We start from the raw sequence: 23368 nt of genomic DNA, 5'->3' as shown, positions 1-23368 counted from the left end.
ATGTGGGTTATTTTGACCGGTCATAAGTGCATTCTAGTGTCTAGAACCCGTCTATCATAAGTACTTGAGATGTAGGCCTACAGAACGGACTTTGTACCGGAATGTGAAAAAAGCTTCTCGAGTTCACGTCGTGAATCATGAGCGGTTATAAAGGCTGTGTTGTGGCGTTCAGGACGGAGCAACAATCGAGAAAATAAACAAAAACACCAGCAACACCTGCGGGTTTCCCCTGCGACAGGGTGGACCAATGAAATGAGTCGTAGGCGGAAAACGTAAGCGACACATACTAGTTTAAAGACCAATAGAAATGCGGTGATTTTAGACCAATGAAAGAAGACGTGGGCGGAGTTGGATCAGGTCCGGCTCCACCCCTTTGGACTTCTGGTTCTGCAGCGAGTGATAGTTGAACATCCTTAGTATTAAAGGGGAACTCCTTATATTTTCTGAAATAATTAAACGGTTAATGTGTGAGCAAAATCATTCAGAGTGGTTCAGAGTGGTTTGGTGTGAAACGCTCCGTTCTAGAGAAACTTACCGAGTCAGAATTGTTCACAGTGGTGGTGATAGGAACCAGACGTCCACCTCTAAAAGCTCCCTCACAGAAAGTTCCTACATGAAATGGTTGTGAATTCACTGCCTGATGACTGAGACACTGTTTCACAGTAGGTTTGTGATTTATTTTAACCCATTCTTTGCTCACTTGAAAAATATTGAAGGTAACCAGATGTGAGGTAAATTAGTCCCCAAAGAAAACTTATTATTTCAGATTTTCCACTATTTTCCATCATCAACATTCCATATAGACTCAGAAGACTCGTGTAGGTTCACTGGTGGTTCTGGATAGAAAATAAAATGTCTATATTTGTGTTGTAGTCATGGCGACCCCTGGCTCCTATCACCACCACTGTAAAGACATCTGAACCATTTCACACCAAACCACTCTGAATGACTCTGATCACACCTCAAGCTCTCAGTTATGCAGAATTTAAAAAAAGCCTCTGCTTTAATCTCTTTATTAACACTGTTATTCTTATGTCAATTTTTTTTTTATCCGCAAATGTAAATGATAAACAAAGTCTCTGTCTCCTTCTACAGTTAACTTCAACATTAAGTGGTTGCTTTGCGTTTTCTTGTAAAAAAAAAAAAATAGAAATTAAATTGGTGACTGTGTACAATAAGACTGTTAGCACCTGCTGGAAAAAAACATTCCATACTGGTTTGATGCTGGTTTATCTGGTCACCCAGTATGGTCATGCTGGTTGACCAGCATATCAGCATCCAAAACAACACATACATATATACATATAAATGATGGTACTACAAGGGTTCTTTAGTAAAGAAAATGGTTCTACATAGAACCATGAACACTCAAAGAACCCTTTACATGACTAAAGGGTTCTTTGCATCAGGAAATGGTTCTTCAGACTGATGGAGAATATGCTGTAGATGGTTCTATACAGCACCTTTTTGAAAAGGGTTCTTTTATTAGTACAGGCTTCACATCATAACAATAGAAGAAACCTGTTTGGTGCTATATAGCATCACTTTCTTTACTAAAGAACTCTTGAAGAGCCATCATTTGTAAGAGTGCTTATGTAAAATTGCAACTGATGTCCCACAGTTTATACCCTCTATAGAAAAGCACTGCAAATTGTCCACAAACTTTTGGACAGTTTATTTAATACAAATATTTTCGAAAGAGACTCGTGAACGGAGTGATCCGTCGTTCAGACCTACTTTAACACTTAGTGTCACTAAGATAAAGCTAAAATTTTACCCCACACTTCCAGCTCTGTCGAGTTAATGGATGCTGTCATACATGACGTCTAACGTCCGGCAGGAACCCAGGAGTCATTAAGAGTTAATGAAGTCTTTCCTCTTTTATTTTTGGGAGATAAGACAGTGACGAATGGGAGACGTTGCTGGATCTGAATTACTGTCTCTGAGCTCTTTCAGAGCCTCTTAAAGGGCCCAAATCATGGAAAACTTCACTTTCCTAGCTTTTTGTGTTTAAATAACAAGAGCAAGAGCTTAAATATTGCATTTAAACAGTCTGCAGTCCATAAAGTCCATATATGGAAATGAAGCTGTAAAAACAGGCCTTTCCGAAGTCATTATTGTTGTCACAAAAACTGACACATTTACATATATCCACCTACAGCCTACAGCAGTTTAGCTCCACCCATTCAGGCTGAAGTTATAAGGAGTGTTGCAGCCTGGACTGTTTTTAGATGGAAGTGCAATATAGTGCAGCCAATTAGAACAGAGCTCATTTACATATACAGTCATACACAAAAGTTTGTACACACCTGGTCAAAGGACGTTTTTGTTGACTTTCGAAGTGAAAATAAGTGAACACATCCTTAGAGAACACAATTCTGCACAATTTACTGTACATTTATTTGCTGAATTTAATATACTGAATATATATATATATAATATATATGTATATATATATATACATTATATATATTATATATATATATATATATCTTTTTTTCTCACAACTCACAACACAGGGATAGAATAAAAAAGTGGATTGTTCTTGGGGTCCCTGGGGGCCAGTTTGAGAACCACTATCAAAAATACAAGAAAAATGTATAATATGGGCCTTTTAAAGACATAAATGACTGTGTGCTGGAAACTGTGGGTTATTTCTGAATACTGTACATTCAATTTACAGAATTTACTGCATTTGGAATTTTTTATGGGCAATTTTTAACTTTAATAGAAGCAAAAGAGTTATTACTTTATGTTAGAAACAAAAATGTAGGCACTAGAAATCTTAATGTAGGAAAGAATACACAGACCGATTACTTTATGCATGAACGCAAGAAATATGAAGCAGATGTGTCGCACCAGTTTTTTACCCCCAGAAGGACTTTTATTATTAAAGACATGAACCACATATGTAATCTGTATTACGTAGAATTTTACACAGAAAGAGTCAGAGCGAGAGAGCGAGAGAGCGAGAGAGAGAGAGAGAGAGAGAGAGAGAGAGATGAATATTTATTAGAGGAAAGCACACAATCTTTCCAGAATGGATGGATTTCTGTTGCTGAGAAAGATGAGCTCCTTCTTTCCCTCCTCTGTTCGACCTGCAGGAACAAAATCAGAGTTTTCCAAAAATGCCTTTCTGCTGCTGCTGTAAACACCAGTGTGTTTCCACATACTGTACACCTGTACACAGTATGCCAAGTGAAAGCATGTTAAAAGTACATGATATAAAAATGTAAATGAATCCTAATTGTGCGATCATTTTGCCATATTTGTAGGCTGCACGATACGATATTACCTTACGATACTTAAGTCATGATATGATTCTACGTAATATTAAAAGACTTGTGATATGCTAAGTTTGATGACATACTGTAATATACTGCGACTTCTTACTTTTGCAAATTACTCCTCCAAAAGAAAACTCTGCTTTACTTAATAAAGAAGTCACTGTTTTCCTGTCATTTGAAGCACAACAGGACGAAGTAAACAAATCAAAATAAAAAAGACTCACATACTCCTCACATTTACACATTAACATCTAACAAGTTTAAGAACTGCGTTTTATTAATCCAGGGGGATTTACGACAAATCTCCCTGGATTATTTAAGACAAATGTAATGTTAGGAGTATCACCCAATTCCTTTTATTTATATCAGGGGTTCTCAACCTTTTCTACCCCAAGGCCCACCAGATTATAAATACAAAGAACAGCGGCCCACAGGAAAACTAAAACCATCTGTTTAAATAAGATTTTCTCTTCTTAAGTGCTGAAACTGAAAACCTGAGAGTCAGATCAGATCGTCCACTTCGGCCTTCGCAGGTCCCAAAATTTGCAGTTATGTTAAAAAAATACTTGCTGAGATGTTAAAAAACCAAAAAGTATAAAAATGTGCGAGGTAGATGAGAAACCCTGATTTACATATTATAGTGGTGTTTCTGATTCCCTCCTCAGTAGGACTGAACGTCATTCTCCCGTGAGCAGGGCGAGCATGTTAACCACTACACTATCTGACTGTTTATAACAATAATGACACTGACAGAAATCTGGCTATCACTAGAAAGAAACAGTGACCTCTTGTGGATTAGGACAGAAACGCACATTGGCAATCTGCTAGTCTAACAACAGGCTTAACACCCGCTAAAAATATTAAAAATTAAAATAACATCAATACCAGGGCACCCATGTATCAATACTACTTTTAAGCCAAACATTTTGTGATATAATTTTGTATCTGTCCCCAAGTGACTTAATTTACCTCCTTATTAACACAAGCTAAATATGCACTAATTTCACTTGATAACTTAGAATTATTAAAACATCTCTAAATATGTTGTATAATTCTGTAATAACCAAATAAACTTCATAATTAGAAGTATTGCATACATTACTGACATTTAAGATGCTTTAACTCTTGTTGTTTTACACTGAGACACTCACTGTGTGGATGCTGGAGCCAGTTACGGTCCATGTAGTACAGGTAACAGCTCTCAAACTCCTTATCGCTGTAGTTGGAAATGGGGATTGGCACAAAGGGGTCCATGTTATCAAACCCCTCCTAAAAGAGAAATGAAAAATACTATACAACTGAGTCTGATTGTCAGGAATCACAGATGATTTTAGTGTGTGTGTGGGTTTACTGACCTCTCCCAGCAGCTCCATGGGCAGGTAGGCTGAGCGAGGTTTGAACAGAGATCCTGTCTGAGACAGCGTCGTGAGAATGGCTCCCCCACACTGTGAAAGAAGAAAAGTTAAACGAGGAAGACGATACAAACAGCACAAACACCCCACACTGAGGGGTAGGGTAATTATTCTGAGGGTATAAACGTTTACCCAGTCATTTCTCAACATCTTCCTCAGGTTATGGATGAGCGTTAGCTCCTCTGGAAAAACCTAACAGGCAGAAAGAAAAAGAAAGGCAAGAAAGAAAGGAATTAAAACAAGCTCAAAACATTAGATATAATCAGTGGAACTGCAATGACTATTCAATAAAATTGATACATAATGTCATTCTGACAGACTGTAATACAATACAGGAAGTGTAGGGGGCGATATGGCTTCTTCTGTTTCATTTAAAAAGCTCTATAATGTTCATATGATCCACACAGTCATTCTGACAGACTGTAATACACTACAGGAAGTGTAGGGGGCGATATGGCTTCTACTGTTTCATTTAAAAAGCCTCTATAATGTTCATATGATCCACACAGTCACTCTGACAGACTGTAATACACTACAGGAAGTGTAGGGGGCAATATGACCTTTTTTCCCCTCACCAAAGAGAAAATGGTTTGCTGCACAGATGTAACTGAATGAGGGTGCTGGTTGATGGAGTAATCGATTATAGAAATAACTGCTCTACCTGTTTTCATATTAGAAATGTGAAACAGAATAATGTGAGCAGGCTCGTATGGGAAAGGCACAATACCTCACTCTTGTCCTCCTTCTTCAGAGTTGTTTTCCCCCACAGTGCGTTCACTCCATCTACAGCCACAGCCAGTCTGAAAGCTCCCTCTGCGGCGCCCCCCGCCTGCAGCCTCAGCTCCCTCAGCAGTGCCCCCACCACATCACTGCTGCTCTTCACACGGGACATGCCCTGAGGAGAGCACAAGGCACAAACAAGATGAATACAAAATTAGGGGGTAACTACAGCAAAGAAAGAGGCATGAGGAGAAGAGAGTCTGGTGGAGGGACTAGCAACGGAAGGATTGGCGTGGGACTAATTTTCAGTGTTGTGCATGGGGGCGGGCAGGTAACCAGCTCACAGATTTTCGGTTTAAAGAGAAGGAAAATCTCCTTCTGATGATGTATCCTGAAGGTGGGAGTAAAGCTACAAGTGCTTTGGGGGGGATACTTGGGGGCAGTCCCCCAGTCAAATTACATCTTTTGTTTATTTTCTAAGTCTCAGTAAGATACCACGCCCTCTACAGGGAACAAAATTAAATATGGCATTTTTCTGCAAATTTTAGTGTTCAGTTTTTATTTCTGTGCGCAGTTTAACATTGAAAACAAAACATAAAATATAAAATGCGCCATACCTTCAGCAAATAAACGGTCATTGTGCATTAAAATGTGCAGAAGTGTGTTCTCTGTAAAGGTTGTTAACTTGTTTTCACTCAGAAAATTAAGAACACATGGGAATTTGACTGGGGTGCCCAAACTTTTGCATACGACTGTGGGCTAACATTACTGCTGGGAAACAAATCAGAATTACAAAGATACGAATATCACATCATTATTATCCTCGACATGAGAAACTCAGAAACGGCTGTATGATAGATTTGTGTAATGCATGCTGGGGATTGTAGTGCAAGAATACAGAATTGGGGATTCTGTCAAACTGATGAGGCTGAGGGATAAAATGCTGCAATACAGAATAATAAATAACATGACAAATATTGTTTAAGCTAGTTTTAGGCCAGAAGGCCCCAGTAGCTGCTTTGTTATTTTTATATAACACTTATATTCGCATTTAGGAAAAACACTTTCACTAAAACTATTTGGGTTTATTTAGTTTTTGACCATGAAAATTTACAGCAGTCAATATTATTGGTTATTTGGATTCTTAGCTTCTTTAATTCAGTCTATCCTCATATCGGATGGGCCCTAATTAGAGTTTAGCAGAATTGTGAACATAATGACAAGTATGGTGGAAAAGGAATGAACGAGCCCCACCTGGTCAACCAGCTCCCCTAAAGGCCGTCCTTCTTCTGTGCTCTCTCTCTTCGTCCATACGTAACGCTGCGTCGTCTTTATCTGCTCACCAACAAGGAGAATTGTGGAAATTCATGCATGAAAGAAAAAGCGGTCAGTTATCTGGGTGCCATGTTGAGGGTGTAGATCTCTGATCTTCACAGTGATTCAACCCGTGTATGATTCTTTAGGAAACGATTCAGTAAATCATGAAATCTAACATTTCGCCATGATTCACTTTGATTTTGGTTCAATTCAGAATCATTAAAAAACACTCCGATTACACAAATATAGCTGGAGCAAGTATTTACATATTACTAGCCAATAAAATCAGCACATCAAGCTTTCTTTAATTTTTTTTTACATAGAAAAATAGACAGAACATTATTCTGTCCATAAAACTGAACATATATTTTACTGATTAACTGACGACATCAAAAAGTCAATACAGTTGATTCAGATTGGTGCATTTTTCTATTCCTGCTCACTGTACTGTCAATGTTGTGAGTCTAGTTGCAATTTTAAATTCTAATTCCAGGTTACAAAAATCATTACAGTACTTAAAAATGACTAAATAAGTTGCCATGGTTACAGAGTACCTTGGAGAGAAAGTGCTCATTGGTGGTTTTAAAATTCTTCAGCCAATTCGAGGCTTGGATTGGCTGATCAAAGCGGCCTGGGCGGGACGACGAGGGCAGCAGCTCCCGGCAGTTCTTCACCCACAAATGAGCTACAGAAAAACAGAGAGAAACAGAGACACCTAGTGGTGAAACTACAAGCCCAGGGTGAATCAATATGATTCACGATTCAGTGGTTGTTGATTCAATTCCATGATGTACCAGTGATTCAATTCAGCTAACTTTACTACCTTCTACAGTAGCCCCCAAAAGTATTTGGACACTTTAACCATTTAAACAATGGCAAACTTCAATGAATCTATTTAGGTTAATTCATTAAGTGTTATAAAATAAAAATAACATAATTATGATTGTTTGAGAGAAAAACCTGGAGAGCTCCAACCAGCCAAAACAGAAATCAGCACAGCAAAAAGTCGAAATATCGAATATTTCTCATTTTCTTATTATTTAGCTTATTTCTAGACACTTTTCTCTTGTTTTAAGTCACTTTATTAAGTAAAAGTATCTCACTATACTGGCAGATAATTTAGCTGGTTTCAAGCACATTTTGTAAAATAGCTAAATGATCTGACAGTATAGTGAGACAATTTTACTTAATGAAATGACTTAAAACAAGTGAAAAATGTTTAGAAATACGATAAATGATCTTAAATTAAGCTTATAGCCATTTTAACATGAGAAATATTCGATTTATTGACTTGATTTAAGAGAATTTTACTACATTTTTTGCAGTGAGAGATGGGTAGTTCAGGTCCAGAAAGTAAAAATCCTCCCCAGGATTTTCTTACAACTGCCTGGCTTCTCTAAATTAGCCCAAACCAGGTGATGAGGTGACCAGGCAGGAAAAAAAATCCTACATCCTGAACCTGAACTACCTACTTCTGACAAAATCGCAGAGATTATGCAAGCTTGAAAGATCACAAAGGTTTTTTCAGCTTCGTGTAAACTTCACCTTCTTTAGCTCAATGTATGCAGAGGCCTTAAAGGAGAATTCCATCAAAAACTGCATAATTAAATGGTTAAGATATAAACAGAGTCGTTCAGAGTGGTTTGGTGTGAAATGCTCTGTTCTAGAGAAACTTACAGAGTCAGAACTGTTCACAGTGGTGGTGATAGGAACCAGACGTCCACCTCTAAAAGCTCCCTCACAGAAAGTTACTACATGAAATGGTCATGAATTCACTGCCTGATGACTGAGACACTGTTTTATGATAGTTTTGAGAAGAGACTTTTAAATGAAACGTGTTTTCCAGAGTGATGAATCAGCTTCACTATCTGGCAGTCTAATGGTGAATCTGGGTTTGGCAAATGCCAGGAGAACACTGCCTACCAGAATGCATACTGCCAGCAGTAAAGTTTGGTGGAGGAGGGATGATGAGCTGGGCTGTTTTTCAGGCCCCTCAGTTCCAGTGAATGGTGATGTTAAATAAACAGCACAGAGACATTTTACACAGTTATCTGCTTCCAGCTTTGTGTCAGCAGTTTGGGGAAGAGCCTTTCCTGTTCCAGCATGACTGAGCCCCTGTGCACAAAGCAGCTCCATAAAGACATGGAGTGACCAGTTTGGTGTGGAGGAACTCCAGTGGCCCTCACAGAGCCCTGACCTCAACCCCACTGAACACCTTTGGGATGAACTAGAACGGAGATTGTGAGCCAGGCCCTCTCGCCCAACATCAGTGTCTGACCTCACAAATGCTCTTTAGACTGAATGGACACAAATTCCCACAGACTCTCTCCAAAATCTTGTAGAAAGCTTCCCAGAAGAGTGGAGGCTGTTAGAGCCACGAAAGGGGGGTCAACTCCATATTAATGCCCATGTTTTGGAATGGGACGTCCAACAAGCTCATATAGATGTGACTGGTCAGCTCCACACTTTCAGCCATAGAGTGTATATGGGGCATCATCAAAAACAGTAATCAGCTGTAGCATCTTTAGGGTAAGCATTCTGCCACATACTGAGCAAATACAGCTCCTTTTTGTCCCTATTGATGGCTAATTTTGCACTGCGTTTCCTTTTATACAGCTGATTACTAATGAGTCTAATAGTTGCTATTTGTGGTTATGTAATGAGGTGCCTGCATGAGCTCTCACCATCTGGTATGTGCAGGACTAGCCATCCTTGAGTGGAGCAGAAATGAAGCACATGGCACAGAGACAGAGTCTTCCCGCAGCCCTTCTCTCCATCTAATACACTGTCAAGGAAAAACTCATTCCGATGCTAAACATACATACATGAAGGCAGAGGTGTCAGTAACGAATTACATAACTCTCATTACTGTAATTGAGTACAGTTTTCCCTGTAACGGTACTTTTTTGAGTAGAATTAAATAGTACTTAGTACTTTTACTCTTACTTGAGATAATTTTTAATTAAATACTTTTACTTCGCTACTTTAATGTTCATAACGTAACAGAGTGAAAACAAACTATGAGCTTATCAGCTCAGAAACCAATAAGAACGAAGCGCGGTTAGATTTAAAAGATTCACCAATCAAAAAACAGCGGCTCCGGCAGGAAAAACACTACAGAGATGTCCAGTTTAGTGGAGAAGGACAGAGGAGAACTGAACCAGCACACATGAGGAACAGACCGCGTCCAAACGGTCATCTAAGCCATCTACTCGTAGTTTTCTCTTAAATGAACTTAATTAAACTATTATCCTCTGCATGTCTTTCAGGGATTCTAAAATACTTTATTGGAAACAGAAACTAGGACGTCTTATATAATCATCTAACCATGAAATGCATGCAGCTTAATGTAAACCTTGTTCCTTACACAGATCACAGAAAGGTGTGTAGATAGCAGATGAACTAGCAGTGCAAACTGTGATCAGTCTCAGCTCTCAGAACTTTTGCTTTAGTGTTTTTCAGTACAGAATATTTCCAGCGATGTAGCCGAGTGGCTCAGACATATGTTCAGGTTGTGACAGCGGAAATATAAAAAGTAACTAGGTAACTCAGTACTTCAGTAGTTTTTCAACGAACTACTTATTTACTCTTGGGTAAGTAATTTTATTTACTAATAGTTTTACTTGAGTAAATTAGCACTACAGCAAAAGTACTTTAGGGGACCGTAGGGATTTTCAGTGAATATGTGCGCAAATGAGCAGGAGGTAGTAGAACTGAAAGAGGTTAATAAATATTATAAATACTTATTAAACTTATCAAACCTTGTGGAGCTCGTTTAAAACTCTCAAATAGATTTGATTACGTGGTGATTAAGGAGTTTTTAAAATGAGACACTCGATAAATGTCAATTATCATCTCAAAATCTACATTAAATTGATACAAATGTAAAATTCAGAAATAGTTTTTTGCTGACGAAAGCTGGTGTGAAGCAAACGGATTTAGAAAAGGTTTTTACCCTGATGCGATGTCAATGTTTTGTTAAGAGGGACTTTTATTTTGACACGCTGCAGCACTTTGTACACATGCACGTCTGCTGGGAAACACATTTCTTCTCCTTAAATGAACAGGATTACACACAATGTTAGGTAGTTTTCAGTAGGTTGCGGATGTGCACTACAACATAGTAGCAACCTTATTTATTTATTATTTATTTATATGTATATTTATGTATTAGGCATTTTATTTAGCTTTTTTACATTCATTTTTATAGTTTTTTCAGTTGAATTGTATCTGAAATTCAAGGAAAGCTACTGTTGAAAAGACTATTTCTTTTTAGAAGTTCAGTAAATGCATAACGTCTCCAAAGTTAATGAGTAATCATGTTAAATAATCAGGATCTCAATACTGACCAAATCATCGCAATCGTGATTTTTGCCATAATTGAGCAGCCCTAAAACTTTGTAAATATGTTTTTATTAACATTTATATTTCTTGCTCAACTCTTTTACCTCTTAGTACTGTGTATATGTGCCTCAGTACTTCAGTACTCGACTATGTCTCTCATTGCACGTCCTTTTACTTGCACTTGACTGTTTGTGTATTGTGAATGTTTATATATAGAATAGCTAAAATCCTTCTATATTTATTTTATCGGATTTAATTTTGATCACCTGCACCAATAGAAACTCCTTGTACACCTGGCACTTGGCGAATAAAGATTCTGCTGATTGTGATGATGATTTTCTGCGATAAAGGATACAGAGTACGTAGCGCAGGGCAGGTTTGCTGTAGTCTGCTTTCCTCAGGTAGGAGATGAGCTCCAGCGCCGGCTGCCTCACCATCACACACGCTTCGTTAAACGTCTTCATCTGTAAACGAGGCGCACAGAAGGAAACCTTCATCAAACTACAATTACAAAACATCCCGTCAACAGAAATCTTCCAGCTCGATTTCTGCCTCTTCTGCTTTGAATATGAACCATATGGCGTTCACGTACAATAAAAGCATCTAATAAATAAATAAATAATTACAGAAATAGATAAATAAATGTACACGGAATACAGAACAACGCGGAAAATGCTGATCAATACCTGCGTCTGGAAGCGCGGGGGCAGTCCATGTGGGAACAGTGTGCGCACATGTGCAGGAGGGAGGGTGTAATACTGACCAGCATGCAGTTCTGTATGACAGGTCTGTGTAGAAATCCAAAAAGAGGTTTAATTATGTGTTTACAACTGCATTTATAAAGTGAGCGCAGATTATTTAAGACATAATTCAAATTCAAACGCAAAATGTTTACTTGCATTTCTGAGTTTAATGGCTGGGAAAAATTAAAGGTGATATATTTGACATTTTAAACATTAATATAGCAGCACACAACTAATTTCTATGTAAAGACATAGTGGAGTAACGGCATCCTGAGCAGAGAATGAAGCCACGCCCCCTCTGTCTCTGTGTGTGTAATCTGAGCTTCTCTGTTTTTGTTTTCATTGCCAGTCCGGCCGCGCGTGTATGTTTTGCCCTCCCAGACAGTGACCACCTACACAGCGTGTGTGCACCACTTAAGGTGGAACAGGAAAATTTAAACAAGAAGCTGAGGTGCCTGAATGTAGCCCTAACTGCTGCACCACTTAAGGTGGAACAGGAAAATTTAAACAAGAAGCTGAGGCGCCTGAATGTAGCCCTAACTGCTGCACCACTTAAGGTGGAACAGGGAAATCTGAACAAGAAGCTGAGGTGCCTGAATGTAGCCCTAACTGCTGCACCATTTAAGGTGGAACAGGAAAATTTGAACGAGAAGCTGAGGTGCACCTGAATGTAGTCTTAACTGCTGCACCTTTCAAGGTGGAACGGAAAAATTCGAACAACAAGCCGAGGCACCCTAATGTAGTCTAGCTGCTGCACCACTTAAGGTGGAAGAAGGAAATTCGAACAAGAAGCTGGCAAAAAAGAAACTTCAGCTTCATTGAGAGCAGAAATGCCTGAAAAGGGATGAAGAGGTCGCTCCTGCTGGACAGGGAGGCAACATTAAATCCTTTCTGCTGTTTCACAGAATCAACAGGTCTGTACTGTTTTGTCCTGTTTGCGAATGTTTATGTTCGCAACTGGTTAGCGTCTCTAACACTAACAACTGTCCGTAGGAACAGTTTGCTAACCCACCACTGAGTTAACGTTAGTTACATTACTTGCAGTGTTGTTGGTTAGGGTCATTCTGACGTTATGTCATGGTATTTGTCTGTACAACGTTTGCGAAGGGTTTTAGGGCTGCAAAGATCTAAAAAAGCATTTTGGCCTCAGTAATGCGCGTCCATGAATTTGGGGGACGGAGCTTCTGAAGGAGCACTGAAGGGAGGGCTGTGTTCGTTTTACTGTTGAGTTCAAATACCAACAATCGTTGTCCAGAAGCGTACAATGAGCCTTTAATGTGGAAAAGCAAAGTGCTTTTGACATTTTATTTTCATCGTCTTAACCGTCTGACTCCGACACATTAAACATGGAATAACAAAACTGCATTTCTTCATCGTTGCGCTCCAGCTCTGCCAAAATTAAAATGCGACTGCAATCTTGTTTGCAAACTGAATTTTCACTGTTAACCAGTCACTGCTGCCAATCAAACGCTGTGGGTGGGATGTCAGCAGGGGCTTTTTACTGTTGGGTGTGTTTTCAGAGGAAGCCAAACTCAGATTCGTCCACTAGACTGCCAGATAGTGAAGCGTGATTCATCACTCCAGAGAACACGTTTTAGTCCAAAATCTTCTCAAAACTGTCGTGAAACAATGATATCAGACATCATTTATAACCATTTCATGTAGGAACTTTCTGTGAGGGAGCTTTTAGAGGTGGACGTCTGGTTCCTATCACCACCACTGTGAAACAGGTCTGACTCGGTAAGTTTATCTAGAATGGAGTGTTTCACACCAAACCACTCGGAATAACTCTGTTTACATCTAAACTATATAATTATACAGGAATTTTGGAAAATCAGTGGAGTTCCCCTTTTAATGCCTTAAATGGTTATAGGTAGTTTTAGGTAGTTGGTACATACCGGGTCATTCTCTGACGTCCTGAACACTGAAAACTGGCTTGGAACATCTGGATCTACTGCCACCGCGACCTGCTCCACCTGCTGACCGTTTGCGCTGATGTGGAGGGACCGCGCCTGCGAGACCCACACAAGACAGAATGAATCAGTCGGTCTGTGTCAGAGAGCTGGATGACGTGTACAGAACAATGTAGTACGTTTTAACACTTAAATCGAACATGAGAGGCAGAAGAGCAGCCACTTACTGTCAGTCGTAGTCTGTGATAAAGTCTCGGGAGATTCATGATCTGCACAGAAATCACAGGAAGTGGTTTAGACTAAAACTTCATCAATTTTTCCTTAATAATTTATATTAATATAAATAAATCAATATCAATGCAAAAACCAGAAAAGTGCGTATCCTGAAGAGAATGCAGAGTGACTGCATAGCTTAAGCAATGCCCAAGTGGTTGCTATGGTGTTGCCAGATGATTGTTATGGTAATTTAAGTGGTTACTAAGAGGTTGCTAGGTAGTTGCTATGGTATCCTAGGTGGTTGCTAGTGCGTTGCTAGGTGGTTGCAATGGTTGCTAAAGTGTTGCAAGGTAGCTGCTATGGGATCCCTGACAGTCGCTAAGCAATTGCTATAGTATCCTAGGTGGTCCTGAGTAACATCTGAGTAATTACCGGTGGTAGGTAGGGTGTTGCTAAGTGGTTGCTATAGTGTCCCAGGTGGTTGCAAGGGTGGTGCTGGGTAATGGTAAAGGTATGCCCGGTGGTTGCATTGGTTGCTAAGGTGTTGCAAGGTAGCTGCTATGGTATCCCTGACAGTCACTGGGCAATTGCTATGGTCTCCTAGGTGGTCTTAGTCGTTACTGGTGGTTGGTAGGGTGTTGCTAAGTGGTTGCTGTAGTGTCCCAGGTGGTTGCAAAGGTGGTGCTGGGTAATGATTAAGGTATGCCCGGTGATTGCGATGGTTGCTAGGCTGTTGTTAGGTGGTTGATATGGTACCCAGGGTAGTTGCAATAGTGGTGCTGGGTAGCGTTTAAGGTATGCCCAGTGGTTGTTAGCGTATTGCTAGATGGATGCAATGGTTGCTAAGGTGTTGCAAGGTAGCTGCTATGGTATCCCTGACAGTCGCTTGGCGATTGCTATGGTATCCTAGGTGATCCTGAGTAACATCTAAGTCATTACCAGTGGTTGGTAGGGTGTTGCTAAGTGGTTGCTAAAGCGTCCCAGGTGGTTGCAAGGGTGGTGCTGGGTAATGGTTAAGGTATGCCCGGTGATTGCGATGGTTGCTAGGCCGTTGCCAGGTGGTTGATATGGTACCCAGGGTAGTTGCAAGGTGGTATGACAGTTGCTAGGCAATTGCTATGGTATCCTAGGTGGTCCTGAGTAACATCTGAGTAATTACCGGTGGTTGGTAGGGTGTTGCTAGGTGGTTGTAATGGTTGCTAGGGTGTTGCAAGATGGTTGTTATGGTATCCATGGAGGTTGCTAGGCAGTTGCTATGGTGTTCCAGGTGGTTGCTAGGGTGTTGTGATGTGTGCTCGTTAGTAAAGGCAGTTCTATATCAAATCATTTGCATCCTTAAATTGCTCTAGAGATCGATGGAGAATGTGTTGTATATGATTCTATGTAAAACCTTTTTGAAGATGGTTCTTATAGCGCCAAAAAATGTTCTCCTATTGTTCCAAGCTTGACACTGTAACAATAGCTGAACCCAGCACCATTTTCAAAAAGGTTCTAAAACACATTCTCCATCAATCTGAATGCAGAGAACCATTTTAACATGAAATGGTTCTATATAGAAGTCATGGTTCTGAACAAATTTCACAACTAAATGGTTCTTTGCATGGTGAAACAGTTCTTCAGATAAAGAACTCTTTAAAGAACCTTTTTTAAAATGGTTCCATCTAGCACCAAAATAGGCTCTTCTGTTGTTACAAGGTTCTATAAGGTTTTATACAGAACTCATGGTTCTAGAAACATTGCCTTAACTAAGGAACCCCTAAAGAACCATCTTTTTAAGTGTATAACGGTTCTAGCTTAACGTTAATAGTCTTTTCTCAGCTACTGACACATTTCATTATCAAGAACTCTTTCAGGAGCGCCTCTAGAACCACATTACTGGTGAAACATGGACTCAGTGCAACACTGACTGTAATTCTCTGCTCAGTGAAGCGAATGAGAGAGAAATCTCACCTTGACAGTCTCAGCTGAGCTACAGTCACTGAAAACACAGCAAAACCGCTCCTTTAATCACGACCGCTTACCGTGTTCACAGCTATGAACCAGCCAGGCTCCACAAACACAGCTATTCCAGCAAGCGCGGTTAATAAACGCGACAAAACCGGAGAGATATCAGTTTAAACCGCACACATGTACAACCACACAGCTACGCAGCCATGACTGCTCAGTGTCACTGGCCGTTACGTCACGCCGTAGGCTACAAAATAAAAGTTCGCGAACCTCTTTTTTAAATTTTTAAACATGAAATTAAACAGTATTTACATTGTTTTTTTTCTGCTTCAACCAATGCTAAAGACCTGAAGTACGACGGAGTTTTAGGGCCACTGTTAATAAAAATCATCGAGAATAAAGTCGTAATATTTCGAGAAAAAAGTCGTAATATTTCGAGAAAAAAGTCGCAGAATTACGACATTAAAGTGACATTAATACCAGGAGAGGTCGCAATAAATGAGGGACGGTGAGTTGGTGGAGTTACAATTTCACGTCGATTCACCCATAAAGAAACACTCAGTCTCCCTGTCTCTCCTGCACAACAGCACTAGTACGACTTTTTTCTCGAAATATTACGACTTTTTTTTCTCGAAATATTACGACTTTATTCTCGAAATATTACGGCTTTTTCTCGAAATAGTATGATTTTTTCTCAAAATATTATGACTTTTTTCTCAAAATATTACAACTTTTTCTCAAAATATTACGACTTTATTCTCGAAGTCTACTGTTTTTATTTTTATTAACAGTGCCCCTAAAATGCCGTCGTACTGAAGACGGTAGGCGTATTTAGCCTACCATAATTTTGACTGTCAACCATGATGGATTCAGCTGTTCAGCGTTACTCTCCACACTAATCATCAATCAAACAACTGGATAAAATTAAATCTAGATTTACTGTAATCCAGGATCAAAATGATGGTTTAAATTTGGCCCTAATCATTTTTAAAATGGGGTTAAAGTTGATCATTTTTAAATATAATCAAGGTTGCACCCTTTTAACCCTGGGGTTAAACCATCATTTTAATCCTGGATTAAAATAAACCTAGTCCAGTATGAAATGTATGTGAAAATAAAATGAGTACATCATAATTCTTTGGGCACGTTTTCTACCACGTTCCTAGTTTTCTGGGTTATACAGTACAGTGCAAAATGTTTGAAGCACCTCAGCACTGAGTGAATATCATTAATTCATTCATGTCCAAGTTTAGTATAATAAGAAAAAAATGCACAGCACTTGTTCTGATTGGTCTAAAGTGATGAAATTTTGTCGTTTTGAGTGTTTTTATCATGTGTATTGTTTAAAAAGAGGTTTAAAAGTTCCCACTAAGAGACAGCATGACCAGGAACATGCTTTTTATAGACATACTCAAACTGTTCCCTTTATTGCTAACCCTGTCATTGTTTTTAAATATGGATACTGTTATTGTAAAGTAAGGAAAATGGGTTTGTTGCCCTGAGGCAACTTTGTGCAATAGAGTGTTAACATTCAGTATCGTTTTTTTTGTTATGAGAATTTGTGGAAATATGTTTGTGGCCTAGAAGCAACATTGTGCAACAGTGGAATGGATTTGACCAGTCACAAGCCAGATCTCACCACTTCAGGGAACACAGCTCTATATCATTTCTTCCCATTGTTGCACAATGTTGCCTCAAGGCAACATATACCAAAATGACCCCTGCACACATTATTTAAAAAAAAAGTTTTGATATTTAATAATCAGGTCCATTTTATGCAAGAAAAGTGAATGATTTTTTTTTAATTGCTCTCATAACACCTGCAGTATACCTTTGAATAAAGGTAACATTATGAGCACGTAAGAACAATACAATACAGTCTCAGAGAAACAGGTTCCAAATTGGGGGGTGGGGGTGGGGTTAGGGATCTTCAACTCCAGGACCTTTAGTCAGGAAACATAGTAAAACTATATTCCGTTGAAATGATATATTTTTATGTTGAATTGACTCATACACCTTGTCTTGACTCCAGCCTTTTTGTTTTAAAATATTAGGCCATTTAAAATGGATAAATATGTACCTTTCATTTGAGAAAACCTTATTTAAAGTGCACAGTTGGACCTTAAAGCCACTGTTGTACCTTTGAGGGTCCATTTACATTGTTTGTGCTTTGAGGAATGAAAGATGTACCTGCAGGGAACCTTTATTTCTAACAGGGTGATACACAGGATCAAGGCCAGAGGTGCACATAGGAGAAGAGGAAGGGGCAGACAGTTATACAAGGCCTTTAACATGTTCATATTTTAGTCATTTAAGGCCATAAAGGTTAAGTATTGAGGCTCAGGCCTCCTTTTTCCAACACCAACAACTTTGCATGAATTTGCATTTATGGATCTGGTGTTTAAAAAAAGTTCAGTCTTAGAAGCTGGTTGATCATTTTCTGAAGTAACACATTAAGTGGTGTTGAGGTCTGGACTCTGGGGTGGTCAGTCCATCGTCCAGCTTCTTTGTTTGATGTGTCCGTCTCCTTTTCTCAGTGAGGTTCTTCTTGACAGCTACACATCCTTTCAGACCCACAGTGCTGAGTCGTCTTCTCACAGTGGAAGGATGGACAGAAACACCTGTGGATGTTTTCAGATCTGAAGCAGCTTGATTTTCTCCTCTCTCTCAAAGATGAAAGCTTTAAGTGCTGGTTATCTGATGGGGGCAGTTTTGGGGTCGACCAGCTCTTCCAGGTGGTTGTTAGGAGCTGTCAATCAGTTTTTGAACTCCAGTTTTGTTTTTTTACTTTCACTTTTTCCTTCCTTATGCAAGTGGATTATCTTATGTCTTATTGTTGTTCTATGATGTGCTCTAAGTTTAGAGACTCCATCTTGAATTTTGTATGAGAAAGAAAGGATTTTAAAAATGAATGAAAGCCTGTGGGGTCAAAAAGTGAGGGATTTAAAAAGGATGAAAGCTTAAGTGCACTTTTGGTCCATCAGCAGGAATGTTCAGTGGAAACCTGTTTTCATTCTGTTTATAGCCGAAGACTTAGATTAGATTATGCTGTGAAAGGTTTCAGTGACGTGGTAGACAGACTGATATATTTTAAAGGTAAGCTCACTGATATTGATGTATATTAATGCTCCAATAATAATGTCCCTAATACAATAGTGAATAATAAATATTATTATTTTTAGTAATAATCATTATTGTAATTAATAATCCATTATTATTATATTAGTAGTAGTAGTAGTGGTAGTAGTGGTGTGGGGGGGGGGCTGTCCCCCTTTAGGTCATGTGCAGTACTGAATAACATATTACTGCTGAACGACCATCATCCATCCATCCATCGTCCATCTATCCACCCACACATCCATCTATCATTCATCCATCCATCTATCCATCCATTCATCCATCCACCCATCCACACATCCATCTATCTACCATCATCCACCCATCCATCCATCCATTCACACATCTATCATTCATCCAGCCATCCATCCATCCATCTATCTACCCATCATCCACCCATCCATCCATCCATTCACACATCTATCATTCATCCAGCCATCCATCCATCCATCTATCTACCCATCATCCGCCCATCCATCCATCCATCCATCCATCCATCTATCTACTCATCATCCACCAATCCATCCATCCATCCATCCCACCCATCCATCCATCTACTCCATATCCACCCATCCACCCATCCATCCATCCATCCACACATCCGTCTATCATTCATCCATCCATACATCCATACATCCATCTATCCACCTATCTATTCATCATCCATCCATCTATTTACCCATCCATCCATCATTCCATCCATCCATCCATCCATACATCCACCTTCCCACTCATCCATAAACCCATCCACACACACTTCCTCCCATCCATCCATGCATCCAACCACCCGTCCACCCATCTACCAGAATGATCACCTTGGCAGAATTGAAAGCAAAGCAAAATGAAACATCCATCCATCCGTCCATCTACCCATCATCCATCCACACATCCATCCATCCATCCATCCATCCACACATCCATCCATCCATCCATCCATCCATCTACCCATCATCCATCCACACATCCATCCATCCATCTATCCATCTATCTATTCATCATCCACCCATCCATCCATCCATCCATCCATCCATTCATCCACCCATACGCTCATCCTCCCATCCATCCATGCATCCACTCACCCATCCACTCATTCACCAGCTTGCTTCTGTTGCATCAGTCACTAAAGAACTTCAAACTGACTCTGGAAGCTACATCAGCAACTGTGCATTGTGAGCTTCACTAAATGGTTTTCCAAAGCTGAGCAGCTCCTGGGCAACTTCATATTATAACCCATGGTGTTGGAATGGGATGTCCAACAAGCTCAAATCGGTATGATGGTCAGGTGTCCGCATACTTTTGGCCATATAGTGAGCCTGTATTTTGGACAGCAGCAAAATGAAACCTGTATTTATAGTAGCACTGGTCAGTGCACGAATACACATGCACATAATCAAGCAAGCCGCCCACAACAAAGAGCAAAAAGACCCTGCACAGCTTTAGAATACAAAGAACTTAGTCCTTTTCATCTAAACTATAATATTTTTACTCCCCTATAATATTCCTGTAGTGCTGTTTTACAGTAGACTCTTAGCACAAAGGGTTCTACGTAGTACTAAAGAGGTTCTTTGATTTAGAGAACCATTTTAAAATGTTCTTCAAAGCACCATCAACGATATACACACCAATCAGCCATAACAATAAAGTCACCTCCTTGTTTCTACACTCACTGTTCACTTTAGCAGCTCCACTGACCATATAGTTTCACTCTGTAGTTCTACAGTTACAGACTGTAGTCCATCTGTTTCTCTGATACTTTGTTACCCTGTTCTTCAGCGGTCAGGACCCCCACAGAGCAGGTACTATTTGAGTGGTGGATCAGTCTCAGCACTGCAGTAACACTGACGTGGTGGTGGTGTGTTAGTGTGTGTTGCGCTGGTCTGAGTGGATTAGACACAGCAGTGCTGCTGGAGTTTTTAAACACTGTGTCCAGTCACTGTCCACTCTATTAGACACTCCTACCTTGTCAGTCCACCTTGTAGATGTAAAGTCCGAGACGATAGCTCATCTGCTGCTGCACAGTTTGTGTTGGTCATCCTCTAGTCCTTCATCAGTGGTCACAGGAGGCTTTACTATATGTATATATGTGTGTGTGTGTATGTGTGTGTGTGTGTGTGTATATATGGTATGAGGTGGACAATATGGCAAAAATATGATATCCTTATACTTGATATCGATTTTTTCAGACATCTGATCAGTTGGAACAGAGAAAAAAGGTCCATTAGTGCCAAATTAAAGAACACTATCAAAAACTGAATACAATGAACAATATATGGCATTCTGTGTTATTGTTTTATTATAAAGAGCAAATGTAGTCCAGTTTAACTGGATTTAGAGCCAAATATTGAATAAAAATCACAAGTTCACAGTTTTTGATAGTAGTTTGATCAAAAAATACCCAAAATTACTTGGACAAAAAGACTTACATTAAAAATAAAATAGTTATTTCCTTCTCCTGTAAAGTTACCATTTTGGAGATATGAGGTTTAGTTCTGATAGCAGCGATATATACATACATAAATATATATATATATATACATATAGTGAGAGAGAGAGAGAGAGAGAGAGATCCAGTAGTGCCATATTTTAAAAAAATCCATTTCAAAAACTACTATCAAAAACTGTGAATACAGAATATTTGGCATACTGTGTTATTGTTTAAACACAGTATATAAAGAGAGCAAAATTAGTCCCGTTTAACCGGATTTAGAGCCAAATATTGAATAAAAATCATTGTGACATATATATATATATATATATATATATATATATATATATATATATATATGATATACATACACACACACACATCCACTATTGGAGTCCAGCACAAATTCCTATAGGATCATTACTGTAGACAGTAGTATTACGCAACTATCCAGCAAGCAGCCCTTAGCAAAGCACGTGACCCCCTCAGCACGCAAACAATTCGCAAGTTTGTTTGTCTCCCATCTCGCCGATGTTAGCCAGCGGTCAGCTGCGTTTACATCAGCTCACTGGCCATCACACGAACGCGCGTGCGATCGTCCCCGATTCCAGCAGCAAAGCGCGCGGCTCCAGCTTACAAGTTTGTTTGTTTACCTTTCTTTAAATCTTTAATAACACTGTGAGGGTCAGTGAGTGGTCCAGAGCCCTCCACTCCACTCCCCATCAGTCCAGTGTGTATGTGGGTACACAGTGTTCGCCTGCGCTTTTGATGTAAAACAACTGCGCAAGAGCCGGAGAGCAGGAGGGAGGTGGAGGTGGAGGTGGTGGGTTGGGGGGGCAGGAGAGCCGAAAGGGGGAACTTGAGTGTCGTACCGCCGTTGCACAACGTTCATCTTCACGGGTCCATCAGTCGGCGGACACGCAACATCCCTCCGCTCGCCGTCTTCACCTCGCCGAGCTGATAGCTCGCGCACTTGGCCAAGAAGCTCGGGCTACTCCTTCTGTTGTGGTGTCTGTCTTCCTTCCTTCCTTCCTTCCTTCTTCTTCTGCTTGTTCTTCTTCGTCTTCGCCGCGTGGGTAAGTCAGTCTTTATCAGCCTGCGTGGGAATCACTGTTATCGTTATTACCAGCGCTGTTATCGTCGCCGAGCCCGCTCGGATCTTCGAAGTGGAGCCTCAATAACAACTGATGTAATTCGAAACTGAGCGCCCGGGCCTTCGGGGTAAGGTTACTATTATTTCATGCACTCTAACGCTGTGGATGTGGCTCGTTTTAGCCTTCAGGCCAGCACGGCGTGGCTGCACAGGCCAGCTGAGATCATTTCAGTGCAATACTTTTCTTCCAGGCTGCAATAGACGAGGCTTTTTTCGAATTCCCCGTTCCACCTTAAATGGTGCAGCAGTTACATTCTGGCGCCTCAGGCGCCAGAATGTAACTGCTGCACCATTTAAGGTGGAACGGGGAATTCGAAATTCGAAGAACTTCAGACTCTTTCTTCAGCATGCAAATGTCCCTTTAGCACATAGACAGCTTGCAAACACCACTATAATAAGCTGCTAATTAATAACCCCCCCCCATATTTTCGATGGGCCATTTTCCCTCCTCCTCCTCCTCCTTTATGCTCTAGTTTATTCTATTTTTATTCTAGCACTTGGCTTATATGTAGGTCATAGTGCAGTTTCTTAAAAAACTTTGCCAGCAGTGGTTTAGGGGGGGATCTGAGTTTACCCAGAGAAGAGAAGATGAATTTACTGTACCGCTCTCCTTTGAGATTTACAGTAAGGATCTCTCTCTATCTCTCTCTCTCTCTCTCTCTCTCTCTCTCTCTCTCTCTCTCTCTCTCACTTCACCCAGTGCTGAAGCCTCATGAGTCACTGATTTAACATCAGATATATCGCCGTTGACTCATCCCGGCCTCTCGCTCTAAA

At 40.0% G+C, this 23368-nt stretch overlaps 2 protein-coding genes across 10 annotated transcripts in view; one reads left to right on the top strand and one right to left on the bottom strand.

Moving 5' to 3' along the window:
* Positions 1-2862: 2862 nt before the first annotated feature.
* dap3 (death associated protein 3) lies at positions 2863-16116 on the bottom strand. Of its 4 annotated transcripts, none has more exons than XM_036596012.1 (13): positions 15903-16116; positions 13964-14005; positions 13722-13844; positions 11767-11868; positions 11436-11544; positions 9421-9513; positions 7291-7421; positions 6674-6754; positions 5427-5594; positions 4832-4891; positions 4643-4732; positions 4439-4556; positions 2863-3098 (listed from the first exon to the last, which is right to left on the bottom strand). In XM_036596012.1, exons 2-13 carry the CDS (start codon positions 14000-14002, stop codon positions 3013-3015), a joined length of 1200 nt encoding a protein of 399 aa, XP_036451905.1. In that variant the 5' UTR covers positions 14003-14005; positions 15903-16116; the 3' UTR covers positions 2863-3012. The 4 variants fall into 4 exon arrangements, with proteins under 4 accessions (XP_036451905.1, XP_036451921.1, XP_036451897.1 ...); XM_036596028.1 differs by having other exon boundaries at positions 13722-13835; XM_036596004.1 differs by having other exon boundaries at positions 15974-16116.
* A 5842-nt stretch (positions 16117-21958) lies between these two features.
* LOC118825376 (histone-lysine N-methyltransferase ASH1L-like) overlaps positions 21959-23368 on the top strand; it is a 42174-nt gene continuing 40764 nt past the window's right edge. For 4 of the 6 annotated variants that reach the window (XM_036595992.1, XM_036595965.1, XM_036595985.1 and 1 more), the window contains exon 1: positions 22464-22662. The gene's annotated coding sequence lies outside the window, so the exon portion shown is untranslated. Of the gene's footprint in view, positions 22081-22410; positions 22663-23368 lie in introns of those variants that run through there. The other 2 variants (XM_036595978.1, XM_036595973.1) reach the window with 2 other exon arrangements.

Source organism: Colossoma macropomum, unplaced genomic scaffold (assembly GCF_904425465.1).
Source record: "Colossoma macropomum unplaced genomic scaffold, Colossoma_macropomum, whole genome shotgun sequence".
In the NCBI taxonomy this organism is placed as follows: Eukaryota; Metazoa; Chordata; class Actinopteri; order Characiformes; family Serrasalmidae; genus Colossoma; species Colossoma macropomum.
Note: the sequence above shows the minus strand (reverse complement) of the source record. Positions and strands in the feature narration are given on the sequence as shown.